The sequence below is a fragment of the Dasypus novemcinctus genome, chromosome 7 (assembly GCF_030445035.2).
Source record: "Dasypus novemcinctus isolate mDasNov1 chromosome 7, mDasNov1.1.hap2, whole genome shotgun sequence".
Taxonomy (NCBI): Eukaryota; Metazoa; Chordata; class Mammalia; order Cingulata; family Dasypodidae; genus Dasypus; species Dasypus novemcinctus.
Genome location: NC_080679.1, coordinates 55,418,311 through 55,442,061, shown reverse-complemented (window position 1 = coordinate 55,442,061; position 23,751 = coordinate 55,418,311). Strand labels below are relative to the sequence as shown.

Below are 23,751 nucleotides of genomic sequence, written 5' to 3'. Positions count from 1 at the left end.
TAGGGTCTATATTGACAAGCTTTTACAACTTCAGCTGAATAGGTAAGAGTCCAACCTACTTTTAATAAATTCCAGGGGAAAAAAGCTTTTGCAACCTTCTTTGGTATTGAAATCAATTGTTTAAGAGTACTTCCAGGTAGGTAATTACCTCTTTAAAGATACAACCATAAAAATCATGCGCAATTTTAAATTATTTCCTCTAATTCTGCTGCCAAATGATATTTTTGCCTTGGGCAGATTTCAGAACACTGAGCTTAACGGATGAAGTAGAGACTGAGAGAATTCTCTGTGAGCTATCCATGTGATCCATGAACAGACACCTTCACCCTTAGAGTATATTGTTCAAGTGTTTGTACAGGAATAAGGAAAATGGTCCTAGGATAGGTGGAGAGTTTGTTTCTTTAGGAAAAACCTAGGATCCAGCTGGGCACAAGTAGGTGGGTATAAAGGATGAGACTGATAAAATGAAATTTAAGGGCAAGATTTTTAAAATATTTTTTTCCTGTGAACTTTTTTCCATCAAACATTAGCTTCAGCCTCTTTGGCTTGCCTGTGGATCAGTAGACGGGTGGGAAAAGTAGGAGAGAAAGCCACAGTCAATGCTCACCTTGGAAACCAGCTTCAGGATTTTCATGTAACTGGTCATGGCAGATGCCTTGCAGTTTCTCTAGGACCTGGCAGACAAAGAGTTCCCCAGGTCTTGGGCAGCGAGGGATCCCACACTATTTCTGAGGGAAATCACTGGTCCATGGTAAGATGAAGAAACACCAAAATACCTGCAGCTCACAGAGATAAGTCACTATCCAATAAACAGTCTACCCCTCCCTCCTCACCAGAGAACTCTAAAGGGGTGATAATTCTCCTCATCGTAAACTGCTCTCTGTAAGCTCAGATTGGATTCATGGAATCAGAGGCTATAGGAACGGAACAGAGAGCCTTCTTTGTTCAACCCCTTCTACAGAAGAAGAATGCGTGACTGAGGGATAAAATCATTCACCGAAGGCCATAGTTGTTATTCTCTTCCCAGAACTCATTTCCATGAGATGTTTACTCATGCTTCTTCTTTCAATGCCCATAATAGTGTATTTTCCTAAGATAGCACTGAAGAATGACTCTGGATCCCTCCACCTATAAAGGTGACCCTGTTGGTTGCACCAGAAGCTGTGAGTCCCTTGGTGTTTGGTTGGGGCAGTGTTGACATGGCAATCAGGTTTCCAAACATACCCCTGAACACTCTGGGATTTGCTGCTGTTGCCACCCTATCATCATGTCTACCTTGGATCTAATGTGAAAAACTTTACCTACTCAGGACTTTACTTACTCAGAACACTGGCTTGTTTGGCTTTTCCCTCAGACTTTCCTGCTGGTTTGTGAATAATGAATGTATGACTTTGTTGCTCCTGACCCATCTTGAAGTCTTAATATTTATACCTTCCAGAAACCAAAATCATAAGGAATACTTGAGAAACAAAATTAGATGTGAAGCAAATATGTGCAAATGAGACTCCTATGGATAGTCATATTGATATTAACACTGGTTTCGTAAAGTTGCCTTCTCTCACACGTTTATCTGAAGCTTTGTTTTTTAGCATTCCAGTCATGAAGATCCCAATTGGAGATGCCATGTTAGTGAGAGGTGAGCTTCAGGCTTTAATCATATGCTGGATACTGGTTTTTACAAAGCTGAAGAAATCAGATTTAATCATTGGCAAAGATCAGTCTTTAATTTTTTAATTTGTGTCCTTCTTTTGGGGGTCAGAGTTCATCCTGTCATTCAGCAGAATATGGAGACTTCATCTAAAATTGAAAAATGAAAATAATCTCTTGAGGAAAGTATTTTTTTGCAATAAACCATCATTTCATAGGTTAATAAGCATCTTCTTGTCTACTAAGTCCTCCAAAATCTTTCTATCAATTAACTCTAAGTATTCACAAAAGTAATTGGTGCCAACCAGTCCAAAATAAGAGGCATCTTTCAAGTAGATGGAAACTATTTTAGGAAGAAGGCCTACTCATCCCACCAAAAATGCAACAAGGAAATGGGTGCAAAATGTATTGAAAGTCAAATTAGACATAAATAACTTGATAGTAGCTTAATAGCTATCAAAGGAGAGGGTAAACTTTCCATCCCTGAATTTTTAAAACCCACCTGACTATGAGATACAAATCTCTTGGTACTCAGAGTCCTGCTCATATTCTATCATTCTTATGTATGTTCAAGCATAAGTGACCTTAATATAAAATAGGGGTTTGAACCTCTTGGCAGTATTGGGGAATAAGAACAAATGCAACGCATTCTGGATAAGATTATCACAATTAAAGTTGTGACCCATTTCTCAGAAATGATGGTTTCAGGGACTAATAATGCAAGTGACAACCAAGAAAAAAACAGTTTGTGGGGGGTGCTTGAATTGCTAAAATAACTGTTAAGCTAGGTTCATACTGACTAACATGTGTTATAGTAGAATGTATTATATACCCCTATTTAGATGTGTTCTTAATCTTAATTCACATTCCTGTGGGCATGAACCCATTCTAACTAGGATCTCTTGAAGATGTTCTTTTCAATTAAGATGTGGCCCAACTAAATGAGCTTGAGTCTTAACCTGGATTACTGGAAGCCTTTAAAAGGGAAAGAAACTGAAAATTAGATCAGAGAAGGCCATAGGGAGAAGCCAGAAGTGAATGGAAACTGAAAATGAAGAGAGAAGACAAGGTCATATGATGGGAAAGCCAGGGAACCCAAGGATTGTCGGCTAGCCAGAACACTACCAATGTTGGGAGGAAAGAAGCCTTCTAGCCTCAAAACTGTAAGCCAATGAATTTCCATTGTTTAAGCCAACCCATTGTGTGGTATTTGTCATAGCGGCTAGTCAAACTGAGACCTGATAGAGTGGAGGGAATGGTGGGGTCAATAGTGGAGGAGTTAGGGATGATTTATGCTTGAGTGGGGTAGTGGAACATTTTGCCCTTTGATGGTTTTTGATGGAAGAAACTTAAAGCAGTTTAACTAAGTGAAGGCCCATAATATCAGCAACACACAGGATTGTATAGACCCCCTACCCTCTGTGTTATACTCAAGAATTTGTTCCAAAAAATCTGTTTTCCCTTTGCCCAAGTAGAACTTCAGTCCCTTTAATTCACATATGACCTTAGCTTTATTGGAAATGTCCTTGACCAGCAATGGGGAAAAAAAAAGTAGGAAACATACTGCAGTTTCAATTGTTGTAGGACTCAGGTTTTCTCTCAGCACTGCATAAACACCAGGGGACATGGGCAGAAGGTCTGATGGAGAATGTGGCTCCGTTGAATCACTTCGGCTTAAAGAGATAAGGTAAATATTGAAAATGATTAAACAATAATAGTGCACAGTGACTTAATGGGTGAGGAACCCATTCCCAGGGCTCAGTTATTGTGACCTTGATAAACCTAATTCATCATGTGATAACCAGAGTATTCAACCTGCTATCTAATACACAGCATACAATGGGCAGCTTTATAAATCTAGCCCTGATGGACTGCAGCCAGTGTGTCCCTGAGCACTAGTGTTAAAGGAAGTGGGACAAAGAACTTTAAATTGCTTTATTCTCAGTTACAGGTACTCTGCTCTACCCTCAAATTTCCCACAGGAAAGTTACTTTTGTTGCTGTAAATTCAAAAATAAATATTTTACAGAGACAAATATTACTTACATTGTTGAGATAGGGATAAAAACAGAAGGAACATAACCTTTGTCTCCCCTTTCTGTTGGTCTTGAAACTGTTAAAGCAAGGCACAATATTGTGAAAAATGTTAACAATATTATTAGGAAAGTTAGGGAAAAAAAGCCTAGAAATGCAATGGTAAGAGGAGAGACAATATAGTTGTTTAGGGATTCACAAAATTTTTTTATTGAATATATGTAACAGTCTTATAAATTAGCATAAAATGTGCAGAAAGCAATGTCAATCTCCTGGCAGGCCTAATCTGACTTCTTTGCATATTAATGTCTCTAAGGTGTGTGAGAAAAATTGAGAAGCAACTATATTGCCTGTCTTCTATTTTGCATTTAAGTTTCATTAAAGGATTGATTTATTCATATATTAGGGGGATTTATAGAATTTTCATTAAAACTGACACCTGTCATTACCTTGTAATTGCATGACATTTTGAAGAACAGACATCAAACAAACTTACTAAATATATCACTGTTCTATAGTAGAGATGGTGTGCAAACTTCATTTTGGAAACTGTCCCCAATCTCTATCAACCATGTTGAACTGTGCTTGGCCCAATTCTCCAACTACAATTTTTAGCACTGGTGCTTGGTATTTCATTCAATCAGAGGTAAAGAGTCACTTAAAAGTCACATTTCTTTTTTTGTTTGTTTGCTGTCTTTTCTGTTTCAGAGGGAATGAAGTAGGACGGAGTTAATTAACTATCTGTGAGTGACAACTGTAGGATATTCCACTAGATGGTGTTTGTAGATTTTGTTGCTATGGATGAAGATCTTTTATAGACTTTCATTAAGAAAACAGAATGGTAGACTTGCATTAAAATTATATAGCTATGACATGAACTTTCTTTCGTGCATTCGACAAATATTAACTGAATACCTGTTTTGACCAAGCAGTGTTCTAGGGCCTGTGAATACAGCCATGAAAGACAGGCATATCAGGATTTTTTACTGGCAGGCTAAGAAGTAAGGGTGAAGCACAGATCACTGCCCACCTCACTTCCATTTCCTTTCCCTCTGTGCTGAAACTACAGCAAGGTAAAAAACAAAACTTATAAACCCTTGACTTCCTTTGCAAAAAAAATACACTTGCTTTACTTTTGAAAGTGTTCTAAACAAAAAAAAAAGGGTTCTAATCATTAGCTGCTTTTTATTATCCTCTCCCCCAGTCATATAAGTGAAGTCAGCCCCATTCCTATTTCACAAAGGAGAGAAGTGAGGCTCTACAAGTGGCTGTGAGAGGCCCTATTGTGAGGGCTGGTCACAACTGCTGATTACTACTTTTCTAGTTTTTGGGTAGGCCCGAGACTCCTTTTTCAAGAAATGCTGCTATACTCCTTCACTTTATGGCTTTCACCTCCATATGCCCCTTAGATCTTATAAAAATCAAAGCAAACATAAAAAGAAGACCTTTGTTTACTTTGCTCCAGTAGGAGGTTATTTTCCAAAATGTAAAGAAAAAAGTAAACAGGTAGAATCTAACCTTCACATGGCTGGGAGCTGTAGTGTTTACCGAAGGCTTTGTCTTTGGGAATGTCGGGATATAGGTACTTCAGGGGGTTTTCAGGGATGTTTTCAGCCATAATAACCTTGTAGTCTCGAAGGATGTCTGCAAATGGCAGAGCAGACAACCGGCCTTTATTGTAGGGTTCTACGGAGTGGAATCTCACTTCTCCTGGAACAACAGAAAGCAGGGGCATATCCACATTCCTGCAGGCATTCTTTGTGACCATTCTTTGTGTCCACATTCTCTTCGTGCTACTGGTTATTAAATAATGCCAGGCTTTCTGCAACCTGGACAGCACAGATGGTGTATGTGGTAGAGGACACCCACATGGGCTGTTGTAAATTCATGCGTACCCTATTCTGGGACAACTGCAACAACCAATATTCACATCATTGAACACATAAACACCAGAACACTCTGCACACCTCTGAAAACTCAAATCCCAATAACCAAACTCAAGATACTAAATTCATGTGAATAACCCATAGTGAGCATATACCATTTTCAGAATGGTCCACCCAGGTGAAAGTTATTCCTCCAAGGTGGCTTTCACTGAATCTTAATAAAAAGGTTCCAGGCATTTTATCCTTTAGCAAGAGCCGTTCCTTCTCTTTGCTAACAAAGCCCATGATATACCTAAAAATAAAACAATGCACAGTTTTACCTGATCAAAGATTGTTGTTTATTGCATTTTCATTTATTTCATTCACAAAGAACAAAACTATGTTTTAGTATAAGTCAAATTATTAATGTCAATAATACTCTGAAATACTCTTACACAGATTAATGTAAATGACAGTACACTAGGAAGGATGTGAGAAACTGCAACTACTTTTTTCCTATGACACAAAACATGCTTGGAAGAAAAAGAAAAAGAAAAAGAAAGGAAAGAAACCCACCATCAGAAAGAAACTAATTTTCTCATGTGGAAAATATAACCTGAAACTCACCCATCAATCCAAAGGGGAAGAATGTGTTTTTTAATTAGATCCAATATTGCTTCAAGCCATATCCAAAAGGTAAATGATTTGCCAGGTAAGTGTTCCTATTAAAATATACAAGTTAGGACAATGATTATTTCAGTAGTAGTAGTGATATAATAATTCAGGTTCCACTTTCAATGAAATATTCCTTTAAAAAGGACAATACATTTAAGTTTTTTTTGAAATATCCTTATCCAGGAAAATCTTCAAAACCCCAGATTATGATATGAAGGCTTAGAAGGGAACACTATCTTAAAAAACAAAACAAAAAACTATTTGAATGATGTCCCCCTTGCTCCCCCTGTTTTTACCTTGCAGAACTTGGCCCAGGTGAGGTGACCATCACTGAAGCTAGCTTGGACTGAAATAAAAGAATGAGATGTTTATTAAATAATCAGACTCTTCAACTTTGTGCTCAATTTAGATATTTTATCCCCTCCCCCACCTTCAGGCATTTCTTAAGCATTTGCTTTGTGTTTTTCAGTGTACTTAGTGCCAGGTACAATTGAAAAATAAAATGTCATCCTTGCTCTTAAAAAGTGTATAATTGAGCAAAGAATTCTTTTCAATGGAGGAGATAGGGATAACTTTAGGAAGAGGGTGGGTCCCTAGGACCAGGCCTTCATGAATGGGTAGGATGTAAATTTTCAGAGGAGAGGTAGACGAGCACCTCAGGAAGCAAATATGTAGGACAAACCATGGTGGACATGAACATGACTTACAAAGGAGACAGTAAGAGTAGCCTAATGTTGGTGAAAAAATATTATAAAATAAACATATAAATTAGGCTTAACCAGATTATAGGAGTCTTGAGTATTAAGAAGGAAGGAATGGACTCATGCTCCATTAGGCAAGAGGGAGCCATTAATTGTTTTAATGCAGGACAGTGAAAGGATATAGGAGGTTCTATTTAAATAAATTTTTAAGGAATTTACACTCATTGTAAGGAATATTCAATAAAGAGCTGAAAGGATGTGGCTGCTCTCTGTAGTACATATTTAAAGATTTATTCAATCAACAAATATTTACTGATATCTACTATTATGATTTATGAATTAAATAAGCCTCAAAAAGGATAATTGCATTAAGTAAATTTTGTAATATTTCCCAAAGCCCTGATTTATTTAATTACCTATTGATCAGACAGTAGGTCCAAGTGGCAATCTTTCATCAAATGTAAGTCAAAATTAAACAAATCCTACATGATTCCACTCGGATGCTTCAATGCATTTTTTGCCCTAATTTAACCAGAAATGCATACAGACCCAATTTTAGTATTTTTTGGTACTGAATGTGTTCATCCAAGACCTGTCAAAATATGATTATCTTTTAAAAATTTTTTACAAAAAGCTTAGACTAGAGTCATTACATGCAATACCAATGACTCTATTTTGCAAAGTTTAAAAATCTTGGTCAAACTTGAAACTTTTTTGATATGCAAAAGTAAGTATTTTTAATAACTACTAAATTTCCTGGATCTAGTGAAGAAATTAACTATTTTCCAGTTGGAAATTGCAATTTTATATTGCAATATTAATATGAAAGATCAAGATACCACTAAAAGTTTCACAGCACACTCAGTGGAAATGACAGAAGGCCCCCTGGAGACTGGAGTGTGTAATGGAAAAGAAGGGGCTTTAGAAATGGATAGATCTGGGCTCATCATAACTTGGCTCTGATATTTATTGGCCTTGCAGCCATGGCAAGTTACTTAACTGTCTCTGAGCCTCAGTATTCTCGTCTAGATGGGTAGAATAATGTCTGCCTTGATGAACTTTTGTGAGAATTAGAATATAGCACTTAGCCCTGTGTCTAGCAATAAAATAGGCATTCACTAAATTGTCACCAACATTATTAATAGGACTTTAAAATATTAATAGGTTCTTTAAAATATTCGTTTACCAAAAATAAGAGGCAAGTCCTTCATATCTACCAGCTCTTACCTGTAAGCTTCTCTGCCAGCATGTTGAGTTGGTCTGAATTAAGGCCTCGACCAACATATGATGAAAACTGCCAGCTCATCACTTCCAGAAGTTGACTCAAAGTAGCAGATGGAGGATTATTAAAGAAAACCAAGTTCTGAAATAGAGTTGTGATGATAATTTGTTAATAAAAAAACACTGTAATTTAATATGTAGGACTCCTGATTTAAACACCTTTGGCTAACTTAAGTTGACAATAGTCTTACATCTGTTGTGTTTTTTAAGATTGATTTTCTCTTTCTAAAGGGTTTGTTGTTTCTTAAGTCTAATTTAATGCAGGCTCCATCTTCTTGAAAGAATCATTTGGCATCTCTTTGTTTAGCTTTCACTGAATTAGTGACTGTCAATCAACTCATTTAATAACAGGGAAACGGACTTGGCCCAGTGGTTAGGGCGTCCGTCTGCCACATGGGAGGTCCGCAGTTCAAACCCCGGGCCTCCTTGACCCGTGTGGAGCTGGCCCATGTGCAGTGCTGATGCGTGCAAGGAGTGCACTGCCATGCAGGGGCGTCCCCCGCGTAGGGGAGCCCCACGTGCAAGGAGTGCACCTGTAAGAAGAGCCGCTCAGCACGAAAGAAAAGTGCAGCCTGCCCAGGAATGGCGCCGCCTACACTTCCCGTGCTGCTGACGACAACAGAAGTGGACAAAGAAACAAGAGGCAGCAAATAGATGCAGAGAACAGACAACAGGGGGAGGGGGGGATTTTGATAAATAAATCTTTAAAAAAAAAAAAAAAGAACTTAACAGTGACCAATACATTATTGGACAGATACTCTTTTCTAAAATAATATTATTCCTTTTTTAAAAAACAACCTATATCATGTTCTTTAATGGTTTATCATGACTTGGTACAAGTTGTACAGGCAAAACATCTCAAAGTGCAAGAAACTTAAGTCCCAGGCTAAGGAAAGTGACCCTATCACATGCATTTATGATTAACCTTGGATTTTTGTTTTATGAGTAGTATAACAGTCTTTTTTTTTTTTTTTTCTGCTCTAGACAAGAGATACGTTCTGTATGATCAACTGCAAACAAAGTTGTTTGTGCCAGAAACTGGGCTAACAATAATGGAACAGAACACTTGGTCCCAGATTGCTGGGAAGCAGATAGGTGTTCTAAGCAAAGGAGACTGTTCTAAGAAAATGAAATGGAAGGAGGAGAAAAATTGAGACACTAGAGCAGTACTTGGAGAAGGCCACTGGTAAACTTGACCTTGGTTGGGAACCATTGAATGGGAACCATTCAAGAGATTTCAGAAGGTAGGAGCAATAAAAGGACATAACATCCAATAAGGAGTAGAGGGAGGAAGGGAGAGAAAGAATTTCTAGGGAGGCAGTTTTCTTGAACTGAAGAATTATGGTCACATAAATGACCAGAAAGCATAGACTATAATCAAGGACAAGGAGCTTAGATTCTGAAGCTGATTAGAATTAACATGACAAACCACTGGGAAGTGGACGTGGTTCAACTGATAGAGCGTCCGTCTACCATATTGAGGGTCCAGGGTTCAATCCCCAGGGCCTCCTGAGCTGTGTGATAAGCTGGCCCATACACAGTGCTGCTGTGTGCAAGGAGTGCCAGGCCATGCAGGGGCGCCCCCACGTAGGAGTGCCCCACATGCAAGGTGTGCACCCTGCAAAGAGAGCTTCCCCACATGCCAAAAGCACAGCCCACCCAGTAGTGGTGCCGCACACACAGAAAGATGATGCAACAAAAAAGAGATGCAGTTTCTCAGTGCCACCAGATAATGCAAGCGGACGCAGAAGAACACACAGCGAATGGACACAGAGCACAACGGCAGGGAAGGGGAGAGGAATAAAATAAATTAAAAAAAAAAAAAACCAAAAAAACGGACTTTGTTGTTAAGCTGAGCTCTGTAATTAGTACTGTATGTGGTTTATATCTCAAGATTTCTCATCCTGGAGCACAGGAGTATGTGGTACCTCAAGTGATGGCTACATGTGAAGACTTTGTTGGCTTTCTTTCAGAAGAAGGATGCTGAAGAGAGCCAATGTGCAGCACTATGCTGTGAGCCTGGAGGACAGAGAAGTACCCACTCTACCCTCTTTAGGCCCTGGAGTTGGGTAAAGACCTCTAAATATACGTAGCTCCTTCAGGGGAATGACATTTAATCTCAGGGGTATTGGCTGTTCTTGACCTTAAAGATGAGAAGATTCAATTCTCTAGTGAGTTCTGTTCTCCTCTCTACAGTGAGAGGAAGTGATCACAGAGCTCTCCATGCAACTGTCCTCCCTGCAGATGCTAGGACACCAGAGAATGAGAAGGAATAGGACTAAGTCACTTCCCATGATGTTTCCTTATTACAAATATTGAATTAAAGGGAAAGAACACTTAGAGCTTTTCTCTTATTGCTGGGAAGTAAATGAAAAGAATTCTTCCCTTTGAAGGGAGTGTTTACTTTCAATTAAGAAGAAATGTTGTTATTTACATCTGACCTATTATCTTTAGACCTTGGTGGTTTCCTGCACAACATTGAGGTTTTTTTAATGAGGGGAACAAGGCAAGTGCAATAACTTTTGACTCATCATTTTTACCCCTCCCTTTCCTGGTTGTCTTTTTTTTTTTTTTTTTTTTAATTTTTTTATTTTTTATTGACTTTGTAATAATATTACATTAAAAATATATATGTGAGGTCCCATTCAACCCCACCCCCCCACCCCCCCTCTCCCCCCCCCCAACAACACTCGTTCCCATCATCATGACACATCCATTGGATTTGGTCTGGTTGTCTTTTAAGAATGCAGATTATTCTCTACTTGCTCTAAGACTTGAGCCCAATTTTTGGTCACAAATAACCACTAGATGGCATTAAAACCCGATTTGAATCTAAATTCTTAGAAATTTGTGCTATCAGAGAGTAGTTAGGCAAGATTGATGGATATTCTAGTCATTTATTTGTAAACCAATTCTCTACCTTTGAAGATGAGCCTGTGTGGAGAGATAGGAGCCAAAAATAGTTTGGAAGGAGGAAAACTCAGCAGTCAGATATCAAATTTTGGCAAAAGGAGTTTCCTTGTACCTAGTTAGTAGAGCCATAGTATGGTCCTAGAACTGTCTGTGATGCACGTAATTGGGAGATGACCAGTCCCTCAAAAATAAAAAAAATACCTGTATGTCACTTTTGCTAGCCAGAACTCTCTCAGAGTCAAGTATATCAGAACATACTACTTTAAATATGGCTTTAGAGAAGAATCATACAACATTAAAATTTGGGAATAAAACAACTCCAAAATAATTGCCAAAATAAATAACAGCTCTTTTTACCCAGATGGGATATGTTGACACAAAAACAGATGAAATAGAATTAAAGGAGGTAAAAAAGAAATAGAGACTCTACCTGAGAATCGTTGGTTGATACATTGTACCAAATGATGGACGCCCAAGCATTAGGTAACTGACTGACATTGGAAATCAACACCACAGGTAATGAACTGGTCTGGTTTGAAAAACATAAAATAAGCATAGTTATTATAAGTAGTCCTATCTTACATTGATCTTGCACTTAATCCTCTCCCATAAAGGGCTGTTTTAAGCCATCCCCACTTCTCCAAACCTGACATCCACAATGCCTTGCTCCTAAAGCGATTGTGGAGGCACTTCGAACTTCCCGAGCATCTTGGTGTGGGTCAATGTTCAGAAAGAAAAGAAGCTACATAGCTCAGGGATCCTGGCAGAGTGCTCGGTCTAGGTCAGCTCCCCCAAAATATCTTCTCTGACATGGCTTAAATATTTATACTTTATGCCACATACTGCCCTAAAATGCAACTAATTAGAGATTGAGTTGACTTGGCAACTATTCTCTTTAAAAGGTACATTAAAGAACTAATTTTAAATTTAGCTTTGTGCTGAATCAATATATTCAAACTATGACTTAACATCTAATTAATGTCAGCAGTACTGGAAATGGCAGTTTTAATTGCAGGTAGTGGAGAGGTAAGGATTTTGGAACACAAAGCATTCAGCAGATAAAACCCTCTGGTCCATTGTTGCAGAACTCAATTTAGTACTATTGGTGTTATACTTTCCTAGCTGTTGGGATTAATAGGCTTTCACAGACTAGCCTGAGAAACTAATCCAATTTACAGTAGTCCCTTATATCAAGGTAGTCCCTTCCTAATATCTAGATTCCTGTAGACACTAGAATATCCCATTGAGCAACTTACTAGGTCATAGAAACATAGGTTTAGGAAAAAGAGATGTGGAAGGAACATAAGAAAGCTTTTATAAATATATTTATTCAGTAAGATAAAAAAGCAAAGGCAATAAGTTCTCTAAAATATGCTCCACAAAAAAGGATCATATTCAGGGTGCATGAGATAGTATTTGTTCATTCATGTACTCACTGGTTCCTTTATTCAACAAATACCGAACATCAACTATGTTCGAATATTGAGCATTAACTATTTATTATCAACCAATAAATATAAGCAGGTATTGTGCTAGGCACTGGTGATGGAGTGACAAATGAAATATGATGTCCTGCCTTCAAGAAGCACACAGACATGTTTAATTTAATCAAAAAGTTTCTTTATTCCTTCTTCAAATTTAATGGCTATAAAAGGATCAATGCAATGTACTATTAATGTTCTTATTACTTGTGTTTGCTCATTTTATTAAGAAAATCTTCCTTCTAATATATTTATCTCCCCCTAATACAATGTAGGACTTATAAATTGAAAATACATCACTGCCTGATATAGTTCAAGGATAGTTTTCTCTTTAGATTTTCCATGACTTTGGAAATCCCAGAAAAAACAAACAAACAAAAAAAACCCCTGCAACCTGGGCAACATTACATGTATGTTGAATTCATAATAGCCATAAGATGTAATTATTTAACCGGCATTTGACATATAGTTTTTCTAAATGAAAACAAAAATAATGAATGGGGAATGTACTAAAGCCTAGTAAAGAATGAGTTATCATCTGCAAATACTTACTAATGCTTGTCAATGTTATTAGTAAATACTAGATGTTCCTTGAAATACCTACCTCCAAATCTATTGTCAGACCATAGAGGCAGATCTGTGTCTCAAAAGTTATGGAATGAAGCTCTTCAGTCACCATGTGAGAGCCCTAAGGGAGAAAGAAATAGTATCTTACAAATACATACTCATTATCTATTACAATTAGGCCTGTTTCTATGAAAATGAATAAATCCTTAAAGCCCATGCCCCAAGACATACCCTATTATTAAATGTGATGGTTAATTTCATGTGTAAACTTGGCTATATTATATCTTCCAGTTATTTGGCCAAGCAACTGGTTGTTATTGTGAAGGTATTTTGTAGATTGATTTACATCCTTAGTCAGTTGATTGCATCTATGGCTGATTATATGTACAATCAACAAAGGTGATTGCCCTCAGCAATGAGGAAACTTTATTCATCCAATCAGATGGGGGTCTTAAAGTGAGAACTAAGGATTTCAGAAGTGAGAAAGACTTTTTGCCTCTTGAGCCAGCCAACTTCTGAGGAAAACAATTTTACTTTCATTGGAATTTCCAGCTTGTGTCTGGCCGTGAACAGATTTTGGAATCACCTTTATCAAAGTTTCCAGCTTGCAGCCTATCCTACAGAATTTGGAATTGCCAATTCCTTTAATAAATCTCTCTCTCTCTTTCTCTCTTTCTCTCTATCCTGTCTGTTCTGCTTCTCTGGAGAACCCTGACTAATATTTAACATTCCCTCTTTTTATTTTAAAAGTTAGATTACATACAAAGTTTGAGAAATCTTCATTTGCACAAACAGAATGATTTTATGTCTCAAAAACAAGATAATTACTGGCTTTTAAAATTCCAGCATATTTTTGTCAGTTGAAATTTAAACAAGTTGTTCTTTTCCACTTTTACTTTTTGAAAGGTAGTTCTTTTTATTTACCCACTACTATTTTTTTTTTTTACCTACTGCTATTTAAAGTAAGTCATGTAAGTGTAACTAACAGAAACATGTCTTGGTATCATAGTGATTTTGTTTAAAGGAAAGCAAGATTTCCTTCTGCTTAAACATGATAGGTAGAATACATGTATTTTCCTCTGCTACAGCCAGAAACTCCAATAATGTAACAGCTGGTATTTTATTTACTTTCTAATAAAGTAAATTGTAATCTTAGGACACAGGAGAGAGGAGGGGGACTGCTGGTGAGAGGCAATAAGAGGCCCACATGTCTCAGAATCCAGGGGTTGGACATACTGAATGGCTTTGAGGCTGGGAAGTACAGAGGGCTGTACATGAAGGCCTTGGTAGACAGTTCATGCAAAGATCAATGAAGAGCTCCAGTCCATGCAATGAGATCTCCACCCTTCCCCAACCCTAGCAAGGGACAAGGATCTGATAATCCCGAGTAAGCAGAGAAGCTCATTCTGGGACACAAGACCAGGTGAGGGCAGTGTGAAGTACTTCACTGAAGAGAGGAAGATCCTGTGAAAGTCTACGGTGAGGAATAGGGAACGACAGGCTGCACTCCTCCTCCAGAAAATGTGGAAAGGTAGGCAGGCTTACCTGGCAAAAGGGAAGCTGTGGGATCATGAGGGTAACCAGAGAGTGCAGCTAGTGAGGGGCGGCCCAGTTGGTTGGGGGAGAGGGAAGCCGTGGGAGATAGGACAGGCAACCCAGCATACAGCTGGCTCAGAGGGAGAGGGAAGGTGGGGAAGTGATTCAGCTGAAAGACCAGGGCTCAGCCAGCTCCAAGAGTGAGGAAAGCCCCTGGGTGACCAGGGGTGCATCCAGATGCCATCAGGCTCTTGGGGTGGGGGAGCTGTAGGGATAACAGATGTGGGGACAGGCACCCAGCCATATCAGGGGGAGTGGGGAGTAGGTAGGGCAGAGGAAATAGGTAGGGCAGACCGGATCTCAGCCAGTTCTGAAGTGGCTCCAGGAAAAGGTTAAGAGGGAGCTGATCCAGCAGGCTGTTACACCACCCACCCTGGGAGAAAAGGGAATGGGGTCAGTGAGGAGCTGGGCTGACAGGAGCCCAACAGCCCAGGTGAGAGGGAGCTGGAAGAGGAAATAGGCAAGCTGCCAGAAACCCAACCAACCCAGAAGAGAAGGGAACCAGAGTAGTAAAAGCTAACCAATTGAATAAGCCTATCAAGAAAAATAGATGCTAAGACACCAGCAAAATATTACAAGCAATACGAAGAAGCAGGCAGACATGGCCCAGTCTAATGAACAAACTAAAAGCAGGAGGAGATGCAGAATGTGGAACAACTAATCAGGGATGTCCAAACAAATATCATGAATGCTTAATGAAGTGAAGGAAGATATTAAGGATATTAAAATACTGGGGGGAACATGTAGAAGAAATCATAAACATACATAAAAAGATAACATCTGATGGTGATGAAAGGCACAATGCAAGTAGTTAAAAATATGCTGGGGAAGCGGATTTGGCCCAAAGAAAAGAGCGTCCACCTACCAGATGGGAGGTCCAAGGTTCAAACCCAGGGCTTCCTAACCCATGTGATGAGCTGGCCCACGCACAGTGCTGGTGCGCGCAAGGAGTGCCGTGCCACGCAGGGGTGTCCCTGCGTAGGGGAGTCCCACGCTCAAGGAGTGCGCCCCGTAAGGAGAGCTGCCCAGCACGAAAAAAGTGCAGCCTGCCCAGGAATGGAACCGCACACACAGAGAGCTGATGTAGCAAGATGATGCAACAAAAACAAGACAAAGATTCCAGGTGCTGCTGACACAATTAGACACAGAAGAACACACAGCAAATGGACACAGAGAGCAGACAGCTGGGGATGGGGTAGCGGGGAAAGGGAGAGAAATAAAGAATAAATCTTTAAAAAAATGCTGGAAACACAAAACAGCAGATTTGAACAGGCAGAGTAAAGAATTAGTGATGATAAAGATAGAATGTCTGAAATTACTCCATATAGAGTAGAATAGATAGATTTTTTTAAAAAAGAAAAATTTCAGCAGGGACTCAGGGAACTGAATGACAACATAAAGCAACAAATATATGGATTATAGGCATCCCAATGGGAGAAGGGAAAGGGCCAGAAGGAGTGTTGGAGGAAAGAATGGCTGAAAATTTCTCAACTCTTATGAGGAGCGTGGAAGTACATATCCCAGAAGCACAGCACACTCTAAACAGTATAAATCCTAACAATACTACCCCAAGACACATACTTTTTAAATTGTCAAATGCTCAAGACAGAGAATTCTGAAAGCGGCATGAATAAGAAATCCACCCCATATAAGAGAAACTTGAAAAGATTAAGTGCTGATTTCTCATCTGAAACCATGGAGACAAGAAGGCAGTGGTATGACATAGGTAAGGTGCTAAAAGAAAAAAAACCCTGCCAGCCAAGGATCTGTACCCAGAAAAGCTGGATTCAAAAATGAGGGTGAGTTCAAAATAGTCACAGATAAACAGAAATTGAGAGAGTTTGCCAACAAGAATCCTGCCCTTCAAGAAATACTAAAGGGAGTTTGGTAGGTTGAAACAAAAAAACACAGGAGAGAGAGGGTTGGAGGAGAGTGTAGAAAGGAAGATTATTTATAAGAACAACAAAGAATAACAAGAGAAATTAAAATATGACATATATAAACATAAAGAAAAATGACAAATGTAATTACCGCCATCACAGTAATAACACTGAATGTTAATGGATTAAACCTGCCAACCAAAAGACATAGATTGGCAGAATGGATAAGGAAATATGACCAATCTGTATACTGTCTATAAGAAACTCATCTTAGATCCAGGGATGCAAGGAGGTTACAAAAGAAAGGTTGGAAAACACTTTTACACACAAACAATAACCAAAAAAGGGAAGGGCAGGAGTAGCTATACTAATATTGGATAAAATAGGCTTTAAATGTAAAACTATTGTGAGGCAAAGAAGGACACTAAATATTAATAAAAGGGGTAATCTATCAAGAAGAAAGAACCATCTTAAATGTTTATGCACCTAACCAGGGTACCCAGAAGTACATGAGACGAACAAGGGCAAAACCAAGGAAAGAAATAGATGTCTCTGCAATCATAGTGGGAGACTTTAGTATGCTATTATCACCATTAGACAGAACATCTTGACATAGGGTTAATAAAGAAAGAGACCTTGAATAATATGTTAGAGGAATTAGACCTAATAGACATATATAGAACATTACACCCAAATACAGCAGGACATACATTCTTAAGTGCACATGGATCATTCTCCAGAATAGAGCACATATTAGGTCACAGAAAAAGTCTCAATAAAATTAGAATTACTGAAATTATACAGAGTAATTTCTCTGACCACAATGGAACGAAGCTGGAAATTAATAAGCAGCAGAGAGTCAGAATAGGCAAAAAAATATATGGAAGTTAAGCAACACACTCTTAGACAATCAGTGGGTCAAGGACGAAATTGCAAAACAAATAAGTAACTACCTTTTAATGAATGAAAATGAGAACACAACATATCAAAACCTATGGGATGCAGCTAAAGCAGTGCTGAGGGGTAAATTTATAGCCATAAACACCTATATTAACATAGAAGAGAAAGAAAAGACCTAAGTGCATACATGGAGAAATTAGAAAAAGAACAATAAACTAATCCCAAAGCAAGCAGAAAGAAGGAAATAACAAAGATTAGAGCATAATTAAATGAAATTGAGAATTTTAAGAAATTAGACAAAATTAACAAAACCAAAAGCTGGTTCTTTGAGATGATTAATAAAATTGACAAACTCTTACCTAAATTAACAAAGAAAAAAGAGAGAAGATAAAAATAAATAAAATCTCTGGTGGAACAGAGATGTGAGTGGGGTTGATGGTACTGTAGTGTGAATGTGAGCAGGTTTGGGGGGGTGGGTTAGACTATCCATGGAACTAGAGGGAAGGTTGTAGAAAGGAACAGGTAAACTCTGGGGAGGTGGAGGTCTGTTGTTGAAAATACAATTGTAGGAATGTTCTTTTGGCAAATATGGCAGTGGAGGGTCACTGGTGCATACTGTCAGTGGTGGGAGGATGTGTGGAAAAGGATACACCTGGGCCATGTTTCTATGTAATATGAACATGTTCATCTTGTCATAGGGTGTTATCTCAGTGGGTAGACACCCACATAATAAACAACAAAATATTAAACTCCCATCCTGGGGAGTCCTTCTCCATTCTCAAATAAAGGGGCAAAGATCTCTTGAGGACATAGTCAGTGTCTAATAAAAGAAAACAGACTAATATATCAAGCCCTTAATATTAATGCATGTAACTATGAACCTTATTCTTGTAAAGTTGAAACTTAGCCTAATTATAACTACTGCCTAAGAGTTACCTCCTGAAAACCTTCTTGTTACTGAAATGTGCCCTCTCTCTAAACCAAACTTAGTAAATAAATGCATTACCTTCCCCCTGGCATGGGACATTGCTCCCAGGGATGAGCCTTCCTGGCACCATGGGGGTTAATAACAAGCCCAACCAGCAATGTATGTGGAAAAAGACCTTGACAAAAAGGTCAACTATATTTTATATCAACTATAAGAAAACTATAAAAAAAAGTTTTTATGGCTAAAAGATTTTAAAATGAATCAGGAGGTCATTCCAGAGGTTGTACTTATGCATGTTTCAGGCAGATCTCACTAAGTTCCACCGTGAACAAAGCCTCAAAGAGGAGTGCTCCTGAGGCCTCTAAACCCATCTGGATACTATAGCAAGGTACACAATCCCTTAAAATAAGTATCCCCATCGGCGGGCCTTACTTGAAATATATGACAACCTAGTTCCTAAATGTAACAGAGTTAGACTCATTTATACCTTCCCTACACATGATTCTTCTACCCCTTTTATTTGAGCCTATACCCATCAAATACAGGTCTCAGAGACTTAAATCTTCAGTCTGTTCTTAGCCAATTGAGCCCTGAATCTCAGCAGAGTTGCAGCCAACACCAACTTTCCAGATTATCAGATTCACTCAAGACAACAAAATGATGATGATGGGCAAGCCCCATCCCCCCAAAAAACAGAAAGTATCTACAACTGCAAACAAACCAGTTCCTTCCATCTAACACATAAGATCTAAGCCCCAACTTAATCTGAGACAGGGTGGGTATCACCATCCCAAAATCCTCAAGGTTGAGGAATGAGCAAACGCAAGGGACAAATACAACCCATGGACAAAGTAAACTCATTAATATTGTAGTAATGAAAGAACATGTAACACATTTATAAATATAGTGGTTATCAGAGGTTTTGAGGGGAGGGGGAAGGAATCACAGGTAGAACGTAAGGCATTTTTAGGGCATTGCAATTAAGAGTAAACCACAATGTAAACTATAGACATGGGTTAGTAGCAAAGCTTCAATATGTAGTCATCATTCGTAACAAATGTACCACATAATTGTAAGATGATATTAATTGGGGAAGGTATAGGGGTGGGGTGGGGTATATGGGAATCCCTTATACTTTCTATGCAACTTTTCTGTAATCTAAAATCTCTTTAAAAATGTTTATTATTTTAAAAATAAGTGAATGAAATGCAATCATAGAATGGAAAAGCAATCATAGTATGCTATGTGGCTCTACTGTTAACAATTTTTATATAATTATTGTAAACATTGGCTATGTTGATGAAATCAAATTTATAATGATAATGTGAAGATGGTGGGAATGTGTGTATGTCAGATTTCTTTGTTTGAAGAGTTGGTATAAATGAGCCATAGTCTGAAATTCTGGAGGTAAATGTCTAAAATAAAACAAAAATCGATGATCACCTTGGAAAGTGGGACTTGGATGGGAAGGAGTAGGACAGGCACTGCTGTTTTTTCCTGATGCAAATCTTGCAACACTTTGGGAGTCAGAGTGTGGCTCAGGACCAGCAGCACTGTCATCAACTAAAAGCCTATTACAAAAAAGGAATCTCTGGCCTCATTCCAGGCCTATTGAATCCAATTCTTCATTTTAACAAGAACCCAGGTATAATTTAGTAGGCAATTATACTCAATGTGGTGTATCCACTTTGCCTTTAGTCTCAAAATGAATGTGGAGAATTTGGAGATAATATAGAAAGCTTAAACAAATTTATAAAAACCATCCCTGTGTGAATGATTGAATGAAAGTGGTGATATCTAGACTAGAAAAGTCAGGATGGGGATGGAATTAGCAGTGGCAAGGTGGGTTCTGAGAGAAGGGAAGATCTAATATTGAGTATGGACTAGTAAGTCATAATGCATTTGTATTAACTTTGAAATAATAAAATAGATCTAATATGATAATAAGAATAATAGTTATTTGAGGATGATATTATTGATAATGTGGTATGCTAATCTTAAGATCTGTTACTGAGAAGGAAGCAGAAAATTAAAAATTCCTCTTTTCCTTAGGCTAGGTCATTGTAATACCTTACCTTGCCTGCAAGTAGTTTAGATTGACTAGAGCAGAATCCAGGGTTAGTAGAAGTCACATATAATGAAAATCTCCCCTTGAAAATCACTTAGCTCACTCCTAAAAGTACTCCCAGTACCACAACACAGCGAACAACCAGTTCCCAGTGCCCCACCCCAGTGCTGAAACAAATAGCTGCTTCTTTGGTTGTGCATAAGCTGAAGAAGTTTGCTTGTGTTTAGACACTAAGTTGAACAAAAATGCTATTTTCAAACAATACCAATCTCACCTCTCTAATGGGACGGGATGCTAGTACTGGGCAAGACACCAAGACTGCCTGAGGAATCCACAATTTCCATTTCCCATTCTCTACTGAGTGCCTTTCCTGTTCTCACAGAGTAAATGGTGGCTGGAATTCAGGCCCCTGCTGAACATTCGTGGGGCCTGAGGCAAGCGCACAGATGGAGACCTACATATCATATTTAAACATTATAAATCAAGTTAACAAACTGTTAAAATATGGTCTGTCCTCCTGCCTTGACATAGTAAGCTTTCGAATGACCTAACTGACAAAGTTTTAACTCCTCAGAGTTCCACAGGAACATGGGCAAGGGGAGGGAGAGGGAGCTGAATCCTGAACCATGACCCATCCCTTTCTCCTCCACCTCTTGAGGGGCCTCATGTGCCTTGTCTCGCCCCTCGGCCTCTGACCTAGTGACTTGGAATGTTTGCACTGATGGTACCATCCATGCTTGAGAGAGTACACCTGGGGAAGAGGCCCCGTAGGCTCTGGAGGGGGGCTTGGGGTCTTTGATGATGGAATTCTGAGATCCTGAACTCTGGGTGAACACACTGCCTTGAACCTGCAGATTTCTTTCTTTGTAGGAAGAAGCACAGTCAGAGGATGGTCAAAGGGGACCTTTTTGAGTGTGAGGTTCCATCCCTTCTCCATGGTATGATTAAATGCATGTATGATAATGATCTCATTATGGATAATTTCCTCAGATCTTCGAGTTATGGCACCTGCTGCTCACCATCCAAACTTTTCATGCAAGTTGAGAAGTGTGAGAAACCAGGACTCCACATACAGAGCAATGACCCTCAGGGTTGTCTACAAATTTTGGAAAAAGACTTCATACTTTAGATATTATCTTTGTGAACTGGAACTTGGATGGTGAGAGAGTTTCTCAGTCATTCAAACTATCGTGGAAACTAATTTCTAATATTTACTTAAAACTCCTGACAGAATTGTGAGGCACATTTATGAAGAAATCCAGCAAGGAAGCTGACATGCAATACACACGACTGGAGAAAAAAGCTTCTGACAAAAGGAAGCATCATTTATTTCAAAGCTTGCACGGCCATAAATAATTTCATTATTCTATCAATGTATCCAAGCCAGAGACACTATTCAATTACACACTCCCAGGGTCTATCCCCCACAGATTGGGAAAATGTCATAGAAAGATATAACATTAACGTCTACAAGAAAAGCCATTCTTATAATCTGAGATGACTACAGATTTAAAATATCTATATTTATAATACTTAATTATATGGTACTGAATGTTACGACTGGATCAATTGTATTGTACTTCTAAGAAAAGCACCCATTGGGTAATCTGCTAAGAAACTGGCCAAGCAGCTTGACCAGGGCTTCACTTGGAAAAAAACATACAACCTAAAGATAGGAAGATCCAGATGTTACCATATTCTTTGGGGTTTCCTCTGCTCAGTGTCTCATAGGCCAGCCTGGACTCCAGAATATATTAGAATGATTATGGCTTTTATACTTGAAAGAAAACCTTTGGTAAAAAATCATCATTGAGATATGAGTGATTTTCATAAAATTTCTAGCTTGTCTATTAACAAGTCATAATCCATGATAATGTTGCATACGGAAAGTTATATGGTATAGAAAAGAATTAAAATAAACCATTTATGAATATTTATTGAGCACATATCATGCACTAGTACTGGGTTAGATGCTGGGAACAATGGTTAGAGGGGAAAAAATGGTGCATTCACATGAAATGGACCTTAATCACAGAATCATTAAAAAGGTTATATAATATGACAACCATGATCAGCCCATATTATAAGGGTACTTTTATGGATACTGTTGTAGTCTAAGTTTTTAGTGTTATTCTTGTACTAAACCTTCCTTTAAAAATGTGTTGCAACTACTTAAATTAGTTCATAAGGAATTCAACTTCCTGTGAAAAGGCTTGGGCTAGTTGGGGTGTGAGCAGTGTATCTGTTAAAGAACACCTGTTTGACTACTTAGTAACTGAAACTCAAGTTATCCAAGATTTACTAATAGCTTCTTTGTGCTTCGTGATGTTCCACCACATAGACAAAATTACCTAAACCCCAGTCTGTGGCTAAAAGCATTATTTATCAGTTAAAGCCTACTGACAAAAGAACAAACTCAAGAGACTGAAATTCAAGCTTCCCTATTCAAACTGCTTTCACATTTCAATAATCATTCTCTATTCAGCTCCCTGCTAGTTAAGGACCTCCAGGAAAAAGTTGTTTCCTGGGAATGTTTACTTTACAAAACAAAGACTGATGGCTCCAAAGTTTGGCACTTGCTAGGTGATGGGAATCATTCCTTCACCGTGACTCTCTTCCAAAGAAAGAACCAAGATTTGAGAAAAAGGCAGTAATTTCCTGACTTTGTGATCATGATTATTCAATTTCCTTAAGGGGTGTTGTGAAATTCCAAAGCAAATTCTTAAATAAAATTCATTTAAAAAAATGTATACACTCTGTCCTATCTTGCACTTCTGAGGTTTATAGAACTAGCCAAAGGAGCCTTAGAGATTGTCTAGCCAATGTTTTTCAAAGTATTTTTTCACTTTGGAATGCATCCTTAAGTAAATTTCCCATCTGTGTTCCAATGTGTAAAATACACAAAATAGAGCTACCTTGATTGAAACAGAGGTTGGGGATCCAGAGCTCTACCTTCCACCAACCTCTATCCAGAGGTGGCTCCAGAGGCACCTCTGTGTTCTCTCTGGACCTTCTGGGAACCGTAGGGGTATAGTGCCACTTCCTCCCTCCACCCATCCTTACGGCCAAGAGCCCTAGTACGTCCTGACAGATCATCTCTTCCAGAATAATCTCAGAGTCAAATGACCATATGGTGTTGCATTTTGGGGAATAGCCACCTTTGGGAAACTTCTCCTTCATGACATCTTGGTATGTTTTTGATCATTTAAAAACTGT

General features: G+C 38.5%; 1 protein-coding gene across 3 annotated transcripts in view; it reads right to left on the bottom strand.

The window, feature by feature from the left end:
- Window positions 1–1,624: 1,624 nt before the first annotated feature.
- STAT4 (signal transducer and activator of transcription 4) overlaps window positions 1,625–23,751 on the bottom strand; it is a 109,518-nt gene continuing 87,391 nt past the window's right edge. For 2 of the 3 annotated variants that reach the window (XM_058300487.2, XM_058300486.2), the window contains exons 16-25: window positions 13,201–13,284; window positions 11,546–11,644; window positions 8,149–8,284; window positions 6,517–6,566; window positions 6,173–6,267; window positions 5,722–5,858; window positions 5,199–5,390; window positions 3,693–3,759; window positions 3,212–3,320; window positions 1,625–1,797 (exon numbers count right to left, since the gene is read on the bottom strand). In XM_058300487.2, the coding sequence (XP_058156470.1) occupies window positions 1,771–1,797; window positions 3,212–3,320; window positions 3,693–3,759; window positions 5,199–5,390; window positions 5,722–5,858; window positions 6,173–6,267; window positions 6,517–6,566; window positions 8,149–8,284; window positions 11,546–11,644; window positions 13,201–13,284 (996 nt within the window). In that variant the 3' untranslated portion in view covers window positions 1,625–1,770. The remainder of the gene's footprint in view (window positions 1,798–3,211; window positions 3,321–3,692; window positions 3,760–5,198; window positions 5,391–5,721; window positions 5,859–6,172; window positions 6,268–6,516; window positions 6,567–8,148; window positions 8,285–11,545; window positions 11,645–13,200; window positions 13,285–23,751) is intronic. The other variant, XM_058300488.2, reaches the window with a different exon arrangement.